This window comes from Plectropomus leopardus, chromosome 11 (genome assembly GCF_026936395.1).
Source record: "Plectropomus leopardus strain MGB_pleo_1.0 chromosome 11, ASM2693639v1, whole genome shotgun sequence".
NCBI lineage: Eukaryota > Metazoa > Chordata > Actinopteri > Perciformes > Serranidae > Plectropomus > Plectropomus leopardus.
The window spans coordinates 5,217,776-5,234,895 of NC_142186.1; the positions used below are offsets into that span (position 1 = coordinate 5,217,776).

Consider the following 17,120-nt stretch of genomic DNA (forward strand, 5'->3'; position numbering starts at 1 on the left):
ATCGCGGATAGTCGAGGGAACACTCTCATCTCGCTCCCTGGACAGTGCTGCTCAGCGGGAGGTAAGAGGAGGTGGTTGGCGGAGGGGTGTGGAGGGGGTGCTTATGAAAGAAGCAACGAGATTCAAACAAAAACTCAAATGAAAAAAGGTGGAAAAAGTTTTGAGGAAGATGTTACAGATGGATATGAAATAAATCCTTTTCTGCTTCTATAGGAGTCCTTCCCTCTGGCAGTTTATGGCATATTTACCTCCAACTACTCAATAAGGCTCTCACCAGAACTCACCAGAATGACATTACTCTCAGATTTTTTTAAACTACAACTTTGACATGATGCTGGTACAGTGAGTGATACATTATTGCAAGACTGTTGCTAGGTGCACATTTAACCCTTTGCAACCTGAGCAAATTGGCTTGATTTCTTTCAAAAATATGGAAAAAAGGCAATGACTTAACAAGACATGATCCAAAAATTAGCAGTTACAAGAAAATTACCTGAAATTATCACAAAAAAAGAAAGAAAAAGAACAACAAAAGAAGTAAAAGAACAAAAGAAAAATAAAATAAAATAATCATAATAATAAATGATAATACAATGATTTTCCCTCTATATCCCTCTTTAGCTGAGGTCATTTTCCTGTCACCTATTACATTTTTTTTTTTGCAATTTCATGCCAAGTTTCTGATTGCCTTTTCCCATTTTTTTTAATCACAAGAAAAGTGATGTAGATCCAGGTTGCAAAGGGTTAAGCATTAGGTCTGCACGGCACAGAACAAAATATAATCTAATGCCTATACCTATACACCAATGAGTCAATTTCAGTGGATTTTATAAATGAGTGCTTTTTGATCTACCATTGCTATAATTCGGTTAAGTTTAAGCAAGTAAAATAAAGCAGGGAAGAGCTTGCTGCTATGGTTACAGGAAACCAATGTGACAGTTGGTAGGAGACAGGATGCAAACTATGGTCCCTGGCATCAGAGTCAGACACTCTATATGTCCACAAATCCACCCTGACTCCTCCATAAGAGGTTTTACGGGGTTAAAACAGCTACTTCTACCTTCATTTCTAAAGGACTAAATGTACACCAAAACAGACCCAAACACAGACAGTCGACGCCTGTGCAGCTCTGTTTTTACTATACCAAGTGACTACATACACTGACATGTTTGCACCTGTTTGTTGAACAGTCTCATATAAATGTTGTGTTGCAAGAGTAGTCCAGTGCAGAGATATGAACAGTTTATCAGAAACAGCCTGTACACAGTTAACTTTACTCTGATAAGAAATGCTGTTATTGTTGTGATTCATGCAATACTTCATTTTAAAGCACTCTTTGTGCTCTTCATAATGCAATTATCTACAGTATGTACAGTTTAGATCAATATGAGGTTACTTATAAGGAAATTTGCAGAGGCAATCAGAACTTGCCTAATTGCAGCATTAGAGGTTTGAAGAGGTTTAAGGTTAAATTCTTCTATCCCCAATTGTCATAAATGCAACTGGTAGAAAGATTACAGTCTAACCTTCACAATTATATATATATATATATATATATATATATATATATATATATAACTTTATGAAATTCTGTACAGTTACCCTCTTTATGATGACTGTACGTGTAAAATGGCAAAGAAATATAAAAAAATTAAAATGACGGAGGGATGAAAATAGTGAAAGCACATAAAAAAGTTACTATTACTTGATCTGTGTGAGTGATTTTAAAAAATCACTATGAAAATATTCCCCCCACAACAGCCACATTTTGGGGGTTTGGCTCATAGACCAAAGTGGACAGTCCCTGTGGACCCTCACAGAAAGGGGAACATGATGACATTTGTTTTATACGGATCCTTAAGGACTTGCAGATTCACACAGTATAACTGGGACTTGACTGGGAACACGTGAGACGCAATACATCAGTCATCAGTCTTAACACTACAGAAGCGCTCATATGTTCAGTCAGTCTGACCTGTGTAACATGTCACTGTCCTAAGATGTCCTTTCTGCAGCAAAGCTCCTGAGATGCTAACACAACAGAAGGTGGACAAGTCATCTTTGCCAGGGTGAGAAATTCGTAATAACTTGACATTTAATGGAAGAAAATAGGCTTTACGAGAAGTGAACAAGAAGAAAATGTTGTTTTTGAAATGTCAATAAAACACAACTGCGAGATAACTGCATTTTCAGCTATTAGCAGCTATAGTTCTATTGCAGTCGCTGCACTAGCCATCATTATTTCTAATCAAAGGCCGTGTAGGCGATGTAGGTGTGTTATGCGAGCGATAATGGAAAGGCAAGCCCGTTATACATGGGAGCATCCACGTAAAGAGGGATGAGAGATTTCTAGAAGCTGGTAGTCCACAATTTTTCAGAAGAATTGTAGATTTTTAACTCCCCAATGATCTTAACTTTTGAAGAGTTATGCGAAGCAATAACACCTTCTTGTAGCTCCTGCTGCATCATGAGGGAGCAGGTTCCTACTGACAAGCACATAGCCATAGCATCATGTGACCTATAAAAGCATTAAAGTGTTTCCAATGCAGTTTTGCAAAATAGGTCTTTTTTTATCACCTGAAATTTCACCTCATGAAGTTTTCTGAAAGTTGACGTGTTTCAATTAGGTGCCTTTCATATTCGTCATTTCAATTTGAAGGTTAATGTAAACTTGCCTACTAAAGCCCTTCTCCTGGTAAGCACTGTCTTGGCACACAGGTGCATGAGGCAGATAGTTCCAATAGAGACTTGACCGAGTGCCGAAACCTTTTTTTTTAATGTTTCTTATTAATTTTACTTATTTTGTACTACCTTTCCTTATGTTTTACTCATCATAGATTTTAATTGTGCTAATAAACATCTCAGCTCTTAAATGTTCCTGTGATTCGACTGTTTGCTACTCTCTAGCCTGCGGCTGTTCTAGAAGTAATGGTTATTGTGTTGTTTGTTTAATGCCCAATGAAGGTTTAGGATCAAAATGTAGCTTCATTAGTCCGTTTGGTGCTGATGATGTGCACGACTTTTTCAATCTAAAGGCACAAAAGTTCATACCCAGAAAAGTCACTACACTTAATAGAAAGTGGCTTTGCGGTACCACACCCATCCACATCATATACGCTCAGCGGGGATTCGCAAAGAGACCCCAGGGAGAAACAGAAGTGAGAACAAGCAGAGAGGGCGGACAAAAGGAGAATATGTGAGGATAGAAATGTGAGCCTGTATCAGTGTGTGCGGTGTGATGGTGTGAGGTACAGAGAGGGAGGCACGGAGGTAGCCACAGCACTCACAGTTGAAGATGCCCGGTGGAGGGTGCTGGGTGACCACGGGGCAGTTCTCCTCATCGCTGTTGTCCCCACAGTTATTCAGCTGGTTGCAGATCAGCGAGCCCAGACGCAAACAATTCCCATTGGTGCAGTGGAACTTGCACTCTGTACAGCCGGGGGGAGGGAGGGTGGTGGGCAAAAGTAGAGAGAGAAGAAACATTCCTTAGCACAACTATTGCAAACACTTAGTTTTCTGAATACAGTCTGAACATCAAGGGTGAAGCAAATACTGAACATAATGTACTGCTTTTCATCCTGAGAAATCAAAATGTTTCTTTACTCAAGGTCTGTAAGTTGTCGTGGCTTTTAAATGAGCTGTATGTGACATTGTTGAGCCATGTTGAGAGCTACACACAGGCTCTCAACATACTGCTTGGAGGCGGTCGGACGTCCTTTTGGACCTACTCTAGAGAAGGTCCATCTCTGGTTCAGCTTCGCTCAGCTCAGCATGTTTAAACTGACAAAGGGAACACAAATTGGCGAGGCATGATTTGACTCAACACAGCCAAAAACACCAATGGAAAAGGCTAAAAAGAGATTAAAAACACCTGACCAAATGTGTTTTTTTTTCTTCATCACAAGTATGAAAACTGACACATTTTTCTCAGATACTCATTTTATCTGAATAATTGGTTCAACCCGAATAATGATATTATTAATAATATCACTTATTATGAAGTTGTTTGTGCTGTATTAATGGTCTGAATGGTGCACACAGCTCCTTTAACAGATGGTAAAATGTATAAATCGGCTCCTTTTTTCTTTTTCTGCAGCTGAAACTCTGGTAAGATGCAAAATTGTGTTGTACAAAGTTGTGAAGCCTTTGAAACAAAAAAAACAATAATGGAAAGAATTGGAAAAAAATCCACATTTTGATTAAAAAAAACACGTTTATAAGAGGTGTTCATAAAAAATAAAAATAAAATGTTTTTAGAAAAGCCCGCCCACACATGTTCACCAGTGTCACTGCAATAGTTGTGCATGCAGGCACACTCTAATGTGTAATAGCGTTGATAAACTGCACAGGCATCAAAATGCTCAAATACTGGGTTGTTATGTGCAGTTCTGCCCGTTATCTACGCCTCAGAATGTGCAAGGTCATGTGAAATGATTTCTTTCTTTTTTTTACCTGTAAGCTTTAACACAAAGCAGAGTTAATGTGGTGAGTTCACACAGAAACAAGGTCAGACAAAAAGTGGTTTCTCGTTCAAAACAACAAATAAATAAACAGCTTTTTCAAACAGGCCTTTGATGTGCCTCAGCCCCGAACCATAATGTGCTTCTGTCACGGTTATTACCAAAACGCTTCTCTCCCCCTAAATATTAATATGCCTGATTAGCACTATCTGGTGAAAAAAAAACCACCTCAAACCTATAAATGCGAAAGTGAAAAATATATATAAATTCTGCAGGGAATAAATAATCGTGCTGAACTTTAATCATAATAAGTGAAAATAACAACAACAAAGTGTTTGATGCACTGGAAAGCAAGGCCATGTTAGAATGCCCCGGAGTGTGATGTGTGTAGTTTGGTGCAGCCACTCTCAGAGAGCGACACTCACACTGAGCCCTCCCCACACTCCAGAGAGGGACTGTCTCTGCACAGAGGGGAAAATACAGGGAACCTAAATGACAAAGAGGTACTCAAACACTTATATATCCTAGAAAAAAATGAAATTTCCACCTTGTAGTTGTATGCCTCTGCCAACCCGTCAAGCTGCAGTTACAGTTTGCATCCATGCTTATGGAAATGCTTCACACACATCTTCGACCTGGCAGTACAGATCTATAAAATTAGCAAGGTAGGTGCCCAAGATTAGTGTCACCAAATGTGTGGCCAGATGTCTCCCCTTCTGTTCCAAAGTCTTGGCATTGACTTATGGTCAGAAAAGCATTTTTGCAGAACATTATGATGTCACAGCAAAGCTGACCTTTGACCTTGTGGATATAAAATGTCAGCACGTCAACATTTTGTCCTTATATATATATATATTTTATTTGTGTGAAATTCTGTAATAAAGAAAGTCCTAATGACTTTGACTTTTAATCCTTGGCCACCAAGATCTAATCGCTTCATTTTTTAGTCCAAGTGGATATTTGTGCCAAATTTGAAGACATTCCCTTAAGGCTTTCTTGTCATATTGCACTCACGAGAATGAGACAGACTAACAAAAGGACAGACAATCCCAAAAATTTGCCCTCCATTGCTAGGCTTGCAGGCTGTACGTTCATGTTGTTATTTATTGTGGTGTCTTTCTTGTTGTGCTGACCTGAGCAGAATGTGTTTCCCATGAGGATAATAAAGGACATCTAATCTCATTTAAATCACTGACATGGAGGCAAAATAATGTAAGAAACAAAAAATACTGTAAATTTGTTTGGGTTTTTGGACAGCATACAGTATTTTGGACAGTATACTGTAAATATGTTGGTCCCTTTGTGGTTCAACTAAAAACCCCCAAAAAGCACTCTGCTAATTTAGCTTTACACTTATTGCGAGACTCACAATGGACAGTCCACAAAACAAAATGATCAGTATTGATGCAACAAACCTGGAGATATTGTCTTCTTTAATCATCACTTACATCACTTACAACGGACGTTAACCACAGTTCAGTTGGAGAGTCTGGTGTCTTGAGCTAGTAGCAGCTTCCCTCTGATGTAGCCTCCAGCCACTAGCCTGAAGCAGAGTTGAGGAGCAGGCAACAGAGGTCTGGAAAAATCACCTTTTTCTAACTCTACACCCAAAGATTGTTTTCATTTCCAAAGTTGCCTACAGCAACAACCAACACTGACTCATGGGACATCCCATTAGACAATTTATCAGACTTCATGCAGCTCCCTCTAGAGACACCAAAGGCAACTTAGTGTACATACAACATACAACTAACCTGTGTACACTGCTCCAAATCTCTGCATGATGTTAGCTGATTCACCAAATTCTGTGACCTATACACCTGTCCATCAACCCAAAATTGACATATAGTCATTTTAAATTTTTTCACAGTTTCCTGAAGCTGGGTTGATTTGGGCATAGTTATCCCCAATAGATATCACAGAATATGGATAAAGCCAATCAAAAATTCAAAGTCAGGTGTCAGTTGGTACTATTTTAACATGCCAAACTGAAATTCATCAACCCACCTCAATTGGGATGCGTTTGGAAGCACTCACTCTAAGTGCTGGAGCACACTCTGGCACAAACTGGAGAGTTGGTCAATTCGGGGCGCTTTTGGAATGTACCATTAGTTTATCCTGAGCAATGCACTCTGGGAGTGTCAGAGCACACTCTGGGAGTATGGCGAGAAGGAGCACCACAGCGCTGCACCGAGTAAAGTGCAATGAACTTAACTGTTAGTTAATTCATAAAGAAATAGAAAACTGCGTGGTTTTCAACAACAGCTCTCTCATTTTAGCTTAGATCGTCAGACTGGATTTAGGAACGCAGCCAGAGTCAGAGGGCTGGAACACATAGAGCTGTGCCACGCCGACTCTGCTTTGCTCCATGGCTGTTGTCGTGGAGACGAGCAAGTTGCAAAGGTGGGATCAGAGGAGGTGTCAATCAAAACGTGATCTTCCACGCCCACACAGTCTGGAGAAATGCTATGCCTCAAAATGAGCTGGTTTGATCTAGTTAATGAGACACTCAACTTTGATATAATATGTGCATTCTTACAATTTCAAGCCTCATTTTCAGAGGCTTTAATAGAGACCTGATACTTTAGCATAGATAATACTGTATTTGAGTCTTTGCAGAGAGTGCAGTGCCTTCTTTGATGACTGTTATTGGTGAAGGGTCTCAGTCATTCAGGTCATCATAATTCAAAGTGCAACTTGCTTGCTTAAGATGTTTCACCTCTTACCCAAAATGCTTCTTCAATAAGTTTGATTCAGAACTGAAGAGGTGAAATGTTTTAAAGAAACTCAAGCAAGTCCTGTTTCCTATGATACAGCACTTAAAGTTGAATTAAAGTTGAATTCTAGCAACTGCATATAAAATAGATTTAACAATTTGTTTTAAACTAAAAAATACACGCAAAAAAAGTGAAATTCCTTTTTTCAGCCCTGAGTAATGCCTGCAGTCTTCCTTTCAGGTTAAATCCAGGGCAACAAAGTCCAGCCAGCCCTCTGCGGCTTGTTAAGCTCACTGCTGAGAGTGCAGAGCAATAATTGAAGATGACTCAGATCAGCATATTCACATTTTCTCAGCTCAGAGTTTCTCTTTTCTGTATCATGGCAGCTGGACAGTTAGAGGACACTCACTGTTCAGAGAGATTTTAGTGAGTAAATCAAACTGCGAGCGTGAGGGGAAACAATATGTGTAACTAGAATGCTAATGTGGCTGCTTTTGTGATGCGTCATGTCTGCTGTTAATATCACCCTTAGCCTGTAATAAAATAGTTGCATTACTGCTTTATGCAAATACATTAAGGGGGAGGCTTCCAGGTAGCATGGAAACACTGGCATGCAGATACTGCAAGCTCTTGTCAGTTTTGAGCGAGCGTGCATATGTCAACATGGCTCCCACACTAGGAGCTACAGGCTACAACAAAGCTAACATGACGCTAGTGACGTTTTCAAAACAACTTGGCACACTGGGGCTTCAGGACACTCACATTACTTCAGATGAAAAGTATGGAGACATTTTGTGGTTTTGTGGTAATTTTTGTTTTTTGAATCCTAGCCACCATTTGCTCCAATTGTTCAGGAGATATGTGCAGCGCATTTCTCCTGTGAACCTCAAGCAGCGTTTTGTGGACTATAAAACTTCACCCAACTTCAGCATTTGGGTGAGTAGATAATGACTGAATTTTCATTTTTGGGTGAACTATCCCCTTAAGAACAGGATGTATTCACCAAAACGTAAACAATCAACAACAAAACATTTTGGCATTTCATCTAGCCATAGAGATAGCTTAAGTTTTACTTTCAGTGAGTTTATAATGTCTGTTGCTAAGACTCTGTCCCCATCCTTATATAATGGAGGTAAATTAAATCTAATTTGTGGTTTCTTACAGTATCAAAGAGTGCACCCTTCAACAGGGATGTGTTTTTTTTCCAGGAACAATGTCCAGGTTACTGTGGAAAATCCACAGACCACACTTGTGTTCTTCCCTCTCAGTAACAGTTCCCGGTGAAAGCTGCTGACAGGTGTGTGGATTGACAGTAACCACATCATTGTCTCTGGAAGTCAGTTTTCAACACTTACAGTTAGTGACTACCTGTCAGGGTGTTTAAAAATGAAGTGTGTGAACTGTGGCTGAACTGCAGTTATAGTGCAGCCTGACTAGCAACCCATTAGGTGTACTTTGGATTTACTTTAATACTTGATAATCTGGGAGCCGTCTTTCCCTCAACAACTACCGAACAAACACAACTAACTACAGTTCAACACCACCACCACAACTTTATTTTAAGTACAGTCATTATGTTTCATTGTGGACTCCAATTTATCACTGCCGACACAATTAGTAGTGCAACAAGAGTCAAAAAGACTTTCAAAAATAATATTTGAGTGGTGGAGATGGGTTCATAACAGTGAATTCTAAAAAGTATGGTGAAGAAGCGTTCTGTTTATATGCACCAGTGGCCTGGAACAGACTGCCCGTACATTGAAGAGAAGAAATCTTGTTTTAAGCAGCAGCTCAAGACCCATTCCTATGCTCGTGCTTTTAATTCATTACACCTTCTGTTTATTTTTATTGCATATTATGGTTGTTATTTCTTATAAACTTGTTTAATGCTTTTGATGCTTTATGTACTTATTGTTTTGGCTTTAGTTCTTTAACATTTCTTTCATATTTATATTTCTTTCATTCGTTTTCGACCACTGGCTTGTCTGCAACTTATTTCCAAAGTTATGGTATCCATTTGCTTTATAATGATTTTGTTTTATTTACATATTTATTTATTCAATTTTAAATTTTAGTAGTCTTGCATGTAAAGAACTTTGAACTGCATTTGATGTATGAAAGATGCAACACAAATAAAGATTATTATTATTATTAACAGTGTTGTTAAAAACACTGCATGTCATGTTCATGGATTCTGTCTAAGTGACAAAAAAATGGTTTTCTCAGATTTATGATGCTGACAGAAGAAAAAACACCCTCCTATAACAAAGGAAAATCAATCATGGAAAAACACTTCAAAAAGACTTCACAGGTGCTGTGTGACATAAAAACCAAGTCACCAGGGAGACCCTCACAACTGGAAGAAGGGACTACCGATCCCCAGAGCCCCAGGCTTTATGTGTGTCAACTGGTTCATGCTGACTTACACTAAACCTCTGTTTGGAAAGATGTTGCTTAGGCACAGTATCAGCTAACATGATCGCCTTGAAGGTGTACTCAAGCAATTTTGTATTGTACTTTAATAATTATTAATTAATAATACTGTGAGACTAATAAGTGACAGCTTAAAGCAAGGAGAGAAAGAGTCTATGCAGTAGATGACAAAATATACTGACAATTAGAGTTACAACTGTATTATGATTTAAATGCTCACAAATATCTTATAATATAGATATATATATATATATATATATATATATATATATATATATATATATATGATATATATCTAAAAACTTTTTGTAAACAAATAAATGTACGTATACATTCAGTGTTACTCACCCACAAGCATTGTGACTTATTAAATATGTTTAACCTACATTGTTTGTATCCATGCATTTTTGCAGGTAGCTTTCTTCTACTCATCTTTATTTGCTCATTGCTGAATTTCTTAGCAAGCTACCACCACCTGTTCATGAGGGTAAGTGCGTATCATGGCATCCAACAGTACACAAGAGCAAACAACACACTTTAAAACCATACACCGTAGCTTCAGTAGCGATTAAAAACCTCAGAGGCTTTAAACAAATCACCACACAGCTAACCTGGGGCCAAGTGACGAAAAAAACTGCACACACAGCAATGAGCGGGGGTTAACAGCAGTTTAAACTCAAGGCGAGACAGAACCTGGATTCATCTACTCAGATTATTTCTTGTGGTCCAATTAAATTGGCCACAGAACTCTACAACACACACGGTTTAGCAAAATGCTTATTTTGGATGCTCATTCTTCAGAATTGATAGACTTGGAAAGAGCCAGGATGACTTGGAACATCTGTGCAGCAAAAGACAAACAAAAAAATGAAGACAGTGTAAGTGTAACAGTGTAATTTTGGAATTGTCTTTAGAGAATCATTTCACATGTTTAGTCTCACGGATGAGTACGTGAGGCTGAGAAAATTGGACTAATTTACATGTCTCCCACTGAAATATTCAGTCAAATGATGTCTTTGCCATAGTAACAAATCAGGTTTGACGTCTATACGCCAAACTCATTACTTAATATCATTACACAGGTCTAATCGACCACTGTAATCGAGTCTCAGCCAGATTCAGCACTGTTCTGGCCGGGATTCTTATCGTTTTTTGTTTTTTTTTTCCATTTCTTATCCTTGGTGAGGTAATAGATGAAAGATGGAAGCGAAAAATAATCTTTCACAGGAAAAGTACAAGGAAACATTTTAATGAAATTCATTAGAGAGGTTGGGGAGGCAGTTAATCAACGCACACAAACGCCTCGTACCTGCGCGTACGACACAACAACACACTGACAAACACCTCGCAGGCCCTTTCCTGGAGTGAGTCCTTCCGATTTGCCCGGCTGGCAGTGAGCGACCTAATGACACTGCACATTTTCTCCTCTTCCTCCCATAACAAGAACAGCTTGTTCTGCTCTTGTCTAGACAGTGGCAGGCGGGGGGGTGGGGGGGGGCAGGAACAGAGATCCGATTCAAAGAACAGACCAGCATGACCGTTCTTTGGAACAAGCCCTCTCCCCTTCTTCTGAGTGGCAATTAGTGAAGCCTCAGTGACTTGCCCAGCCTCTCCTCTTCTTGCTGTCTTTCATTTTATCTCATCTATTACTCTGATCGCCTCCTCTCTGCCTCCTCTTTCAGTCTCATCTCCTCTTCTGTCTATCCTCTCTACTCCTGCTCTATCATTCTCTATTACGCTCCCATCTTGTCTCATTCCCCCCTCTGTGCATCCTCTCACTTTCCTTTTAGTCTCCCATCTTCTGGCCATCCTCCGTCTCCTCCGCTGCTCATCTTTTTCCTCCTCCAAAGCAACACTTCCATTCGGCTGTCACATGAATTTGAAGCAAAGCTTTGAAATGTCGGAAAATGCGAGGCAACAGTAAACCTGTCTTCCCCTGGTGAATTATGTGTGCCGTGTGTGTCTCTGTTACAAACACAGACGCAAACACACACAGGTTAATTAGTGTGATTCAAAAATGCCAGACAGAGTGGCGAGATGAATGATTCCTGCAAGTTCTGCCAACATCTGATCAGCTGATACTCAAATGTGAAGCATGAAGAAATGAGCAGGAAGGAAACAAAAGCACTCATAGGAGCGCCATTAAGCAAGATCAGGTCTACGGTATGTGACATCTTAAATTAAACGATATGAGAGGTCATAGTAACAGATTTTTTACACGCAGCAATTATCTATAGAGAAACGTATCTCAGCTGCATCATAAAACCTTGACAAATTAAAACCGCACAGACAAAACTGAGGTTATCTTTTAAACTGTGCCAATTCTATTTAGTCTTTCAGGTTCATTCATTAGAATTTGCATCATAAGTCACAGACAAAACAACAACAAAAAAACCCCGCTCTCAAACTGAAAACTAACCTTGTGATTCCTCTCTTCATTCAGTTGTATGGCTCCACCAAACAGTCAAGGTGCAATTACAGTTTACATCAACGTCGGTAAAAACATGGATGCTTCACACACATCCTCTCCCCCAGCAGCACAAAAAAATCTATAAAATCTGCACAGTTTTAAGGTGGGTCACCAATTCTCCATCTGGCCAAATGTCTTTCCTTCTGCTCTGAGATACAATGGATAGAAAAGTGTTTTTGCAGAACACTATGATGGCACAGTGAAGTTGACCTTTGACCTTTTGGATATCAACTGTCCTTATTTTATTCAATTAGACATTAGAGTTTTGTCCAAAAGCATGTTTTGTGAGGTCAGTGATCTTGACCTTTGAACTTCAACCTCCAAATTCCAATTAACTTCATTCTTGAGTCCAAAAGGACATTTGTGCCAAATTTGAGTAAACTCCCGCGAGACCTTCTTGAGATATTCTTTTAAAAGAATTATGAGAAGCCAAGGTCACAGTGACCTTGACCTTTGACCACCAAATTCTAATGAGTTCATCATTGAGTCCAAGTGAACATTTTTGGCAAATTTTGAAAAAAAAAAAAAACTATTTGTGAGATATTGCTTTGACAAGAATGAGATGAGTGCAAGGTCACCTTGACCTTTGACCTCCAAAATCTAATAAATTCATCACTTGGCAGTGTGGAGGCATTACATTGAACCTACTTTAACTGATTCTAATTATTGTTTTTTAAGCTGCTCATCAACTCATCAATTAAGGAATAATGGCAAATCCATCTATTATTTCAAAAACATGCCATACGTGCTGTTGTATAGACAACAATCTGCAACACAGACACTGGCATAAAGTTGCTTTTAAATTAACTTAAATAGTCCAGTTACATCATTTGGAACAAAAACAAACTATGATTGGTTGTAAGATATGCTTATTTTGACTGTCTACTGATTGGTCAGTCGACTGTGCTTCTGCTTTCTTCAGCTTATTGAACGCAGTCAGTCCAGAGAGCCACAGTCACAGCACATTCACTGATTGTGCTCTAATACATATACAACCACTATATATATAGTATGCCAGAAAACTATGTAGTATGCCCCAATAACAGCGTCAAATACAATGTGCCAAAAATACCAGGATGTTCTACTGCATGTGGTTACATTTTGCATTATGCAGGCCAATGTGTTTTCTGACTTTTCTGATCCACAACCCCCTGCACAGTGTCACACCTCCTGAGCCGCAGACAGATGACAGCTCAATGACAGCAGACAGACATCGTGTTGACAGATGAAAGCACATTCAAATGTAAGTGCTAAATATTTTTTGCGACCAACAGATGTAATAATATATACACATACTATTGCTGCTTGAGGCTAAGTGTACTGCAGAGAATATAAGATCAAGAGGTTCAAAGATCATGACGAAGTGCTTTGTCCCAATTGTATGCATACTCCATGCAACAGTAAGTACTTTGTAAGGGCAGCTGAAGCACCTACTGAAAATAATATACCTTGGTGAGAAATACTGGTGAGTCTTTGCAAAAGAGAGAAGGTAAGATTTGCAGGAAGATGCTAGAAAAAGAAATCTTGGTTGTACGCCTCCATGAACCAGTCAAATAGCAGTTACAGTTTACATCTGTGTCTGTCCAGACTGATATGTAGCCATGACAGTTGACAATGATTCAAAAAGGACATTTGTGAAAAATTTGAAGTAATGCATTCTAGGCGTTTTTGAGATATCGCCCACAGCTGTCGTTGGCGTGAAGGCATAAAAGACACTTCAGGAGTCTTAAAAGTCACCAAATCTAGTAAGAAAGTCACTAAATTGTCAGCTCTGATTGGAAGTGAATACATCTCACCTTGTGTCTCAGTGAATTGAATGGGGAGTTAATTTCATTCTGACCTTGAGGAGAGGCCGAATCAGGCAGAATATGTGAAAAGGCCTGTGTGGGTTGCAGGCCCTGCTTTTTTCGAGAGGAATTTTGAGTTAAATGTGTGTTCGAAATGATGAAAAAATAAATAAAATTCCTCAAAATCTTTCACCCAATTTTTATTGTCAGCTGATGCCGGCCATATATCATGTGGTCTGAACATCAAAGCACTTGCTAATAACTGATGCACCATTCACAAGTTAAACATGAAATTAAGTAAGTACAGAAACTGAAAAAAATTGGCTGCCAAACTGAGTCAATTTACTTTCCCAATTTGTCCCTCCTTCAATCACACTTTTTCATGATTGTTTCTCGTGCCGTTCCTCTTTGACTGTCGGTCATCTCCTGTGATGTCAGTTTGTCAGTCAGCTGAACCGTCAGTCTGCCTCGTCAAGCCAGCGAGGAAACAGTCTGCTCGGTGGTGGAAAACAGAAGGGAAGAGGAGAGGAAAGGACAGAAAGAACAGAGAGAAGGACAGATGGCTGCAGCAACAATAGACAGGAAGGAAGAGAGGTAGGAAAGGGAAGTAGCGAGGACGAGGAGGATGGCAGAGAACGGTGATGAGGAGGAGGACGGCTGAGATGATGATAAGATTATGGGTGATGAGAGATCTGAGGATGAAGGTGATGATGAGGATATGATAAGGAGGGAGAGTGAGGGGAAGAGCCGGAGATAGGAAGAGGAGGATTACCTGGAGGAAGAGTAAAACCACAAGATTACCACATTCAACCCAAACTGGTCTGACCTCTCTATTATGACACCAGCGGAGTACTACAGGACGTGTGATACTGACTTTCAGCCAGCTCATTCTACACAGAACTAACGTTTCCCATCAAAGGTCTCAAAAGGGAATCTTTCTTTTCGAAGAAATGATTGCTGAGAGACGGAGGGAGGGCTTTTTTTTGTTATTGCTATTTCCTGTTACTTTCAACTCCTGCACTGTTCTCTAACAAGGAGAAACCAAATCCCACAGTGGGAAAGAAAACTGCTCATGCAGACTCAGACAGAAAATGTGTGACGTGAATTGCACTTTGACTAGCGCGTGTGTGTGTGTGTGTGTGTGTGTAGTTGTGCCTGTGATATAACAAAGTGTTGTAGTCGTCGCTTGCCAGTGACAGACTGGGGGCAGGATACTTGTTTTTAGCAGTGTGAGCGTGTGTGTTTCTCTGAGTGTGCTTCTGGGTATGTGGCTACCAAAGTGTCCTTGGGCGTCCAATTGGATTTGTGCGTTTCTGTGCATGTGTGTGTGCATGTGTGTGTGTGTGTGTGTAAATGAGAGTCAGTGGGCTGCTGTTGCTGCAGCCACAGCTCTTACACCAGCCGCATTATAACAAGACAAAAAAAGAGGCTGTTTATAGCGAAACATGCTGAGGCACACTGCAGCCTGCATGTATGAAGGGTTTTTAAAAGATGCACGGACCCCTTTATGTGCTAGAGTTAATGCTCAGTCAGTCTATTTCACCATCACAGCATCTGCAGGACTCCCAGTATTGATTTTCCATGTGATGAAAACTGATTATACGGAGTCATTTTTATCATTCCAATAAAGTGATGACATTAACGTTGGTGCTAAGACTTAAAGTTGTATTTCACCAGAGCTTGTCCAGTCTTTTTTTTAATCATATCAGCCATCCTGGAGTCATTTAATGTCAATTTTAAAATGATTTTTAGCAAGCACCATGGCTCTATGGAGGGCTTGCATGAATTAAGTTGGATATTCTCTGACTTCACAAATTTGTGAGTCAGTAATGTTGCTCTGGTTAAAACAGAAACCCTCAGTCAAAATGTATTAACTCCATCATTTTTGGGTTGCAGGTCTAGGTTTGGACCCTGTGGATGGAGAGGGGAATAACAGGGTACTTTGTTGTGCGGTAGCCTTGAGACAAAGTTAATATTGTTAAAAGTCCAGTTATGATTGATATGAATCAAAGATTTGTGGCTGTGTTTTAGTTATTAAAAATACATTCATTCTCATAATTACACTGTGGGATATCTATATTTCACATACAGTGCCTGCTAGCAGGAGAGATTGATCTGCTTCATGCAAGGAACTGCAGCTCCATCAAAAATAGTACATTTTTATCAGGCCTGTGTATATAATTATATGTCTTTGTCTTAATTGGCAACATTTTTTCATACACATAATCTTGCTGAAGATTTGGTGACTATACTGTGATATATTTTTTGTGTTTACAGTCATTTTCTTTCAAAAGGATTGTGAAGTCAGCTCTTTTAGTAAACTGTAGCACACGATTGTCAATTTACATAAAAGGCAATCTCCCAACTACAGAATTCTGCTTGTATAAAATGCTGAGTGGCGAGTAACTTTGGAAACGAACTAGCCACAGCCACAGTGAGCATAAAGTAAATGCCAAAACCTGTTACTGGATGAAGTCCACTCAACTAAATAAATTAAGTTTCTCCAGAGGCCTCATTTTCATTTTAAACCTCATTCCCACAAAAAACTGCAAATACCTGCTAACACCTGGCTTTTAATGCAATGAAGATGCATATAATCAGCATTCACACCCCGTTCAAATGACTCTGCAGTAGACACAGTTTTTTATTACCAATCAGCATTGATGAGAACGCACCACCAGGGTGAACGTAGTAACTTCAGCTCTTTAAACAGCAACATGCGCCACCACAAATTACCCTCTGTCTCTTCCTTAAGATTGCAAACATTATTTCAAGTTAGTCTGCATCGAATTTGGAAGAGACACTGAACGCATGTCAGGTATGTAAAGAGAAGAAACCACTGAAATGTTTTCAAAGAGCTCTAAACCTAAGCTGTCCTATCAAATAAAAGCAAAAATTAAAAAAAAAAACCACACATCGTTCCAGAGACATTTCTTTTTGTGGTTTGATGAAAAAGAAATTAAACTTGCTGTGTGTCTTCAATACAAGTCTTGGTAGTTTCTTTTCATAATGACAAAAAAATGCTAACCATGATAAAGGTTAGAATCAAATTTAGTCCCTTGCCCAGCACACTTCAGCTTGTTACTCAGGCTGATGACATAATAAGGGTTATTTTCTTCGACTCCCTTCAAAGCCACAGAGGACATTAGGCTTAGTTCTCCTCTTGACAAAATAACTTCTGTTAATACATCAAATGTATGGCATTCACCTCTATATAACAATTCCCATGTGTCTTTCAAATATCAACTTTTAG

At 39.3% G+C, this 17,120-nt stretch overlaps 1 protein-coding gene across 1 annotated transcript in view; it reads right to left on the reverse strand.

Annotated features, from left to right (window-relative positions):
• Window positions 1-17,120, reverse strand: part of LOC121945193 (low-density lipoprotein receptor class A domain-containing protein 4-like) — a 270,140-nt gene that overhangs the window by 137,159 nt on the left and 115,861 nt on the right. The window contains 1 exon segment of the mRNA XM_088084994.1: window positions 3,288-3,428. Within this exon segment, the coding sequence (XP_087941120.1) occupies window positions 3,288-3,428 (141 nt within the window).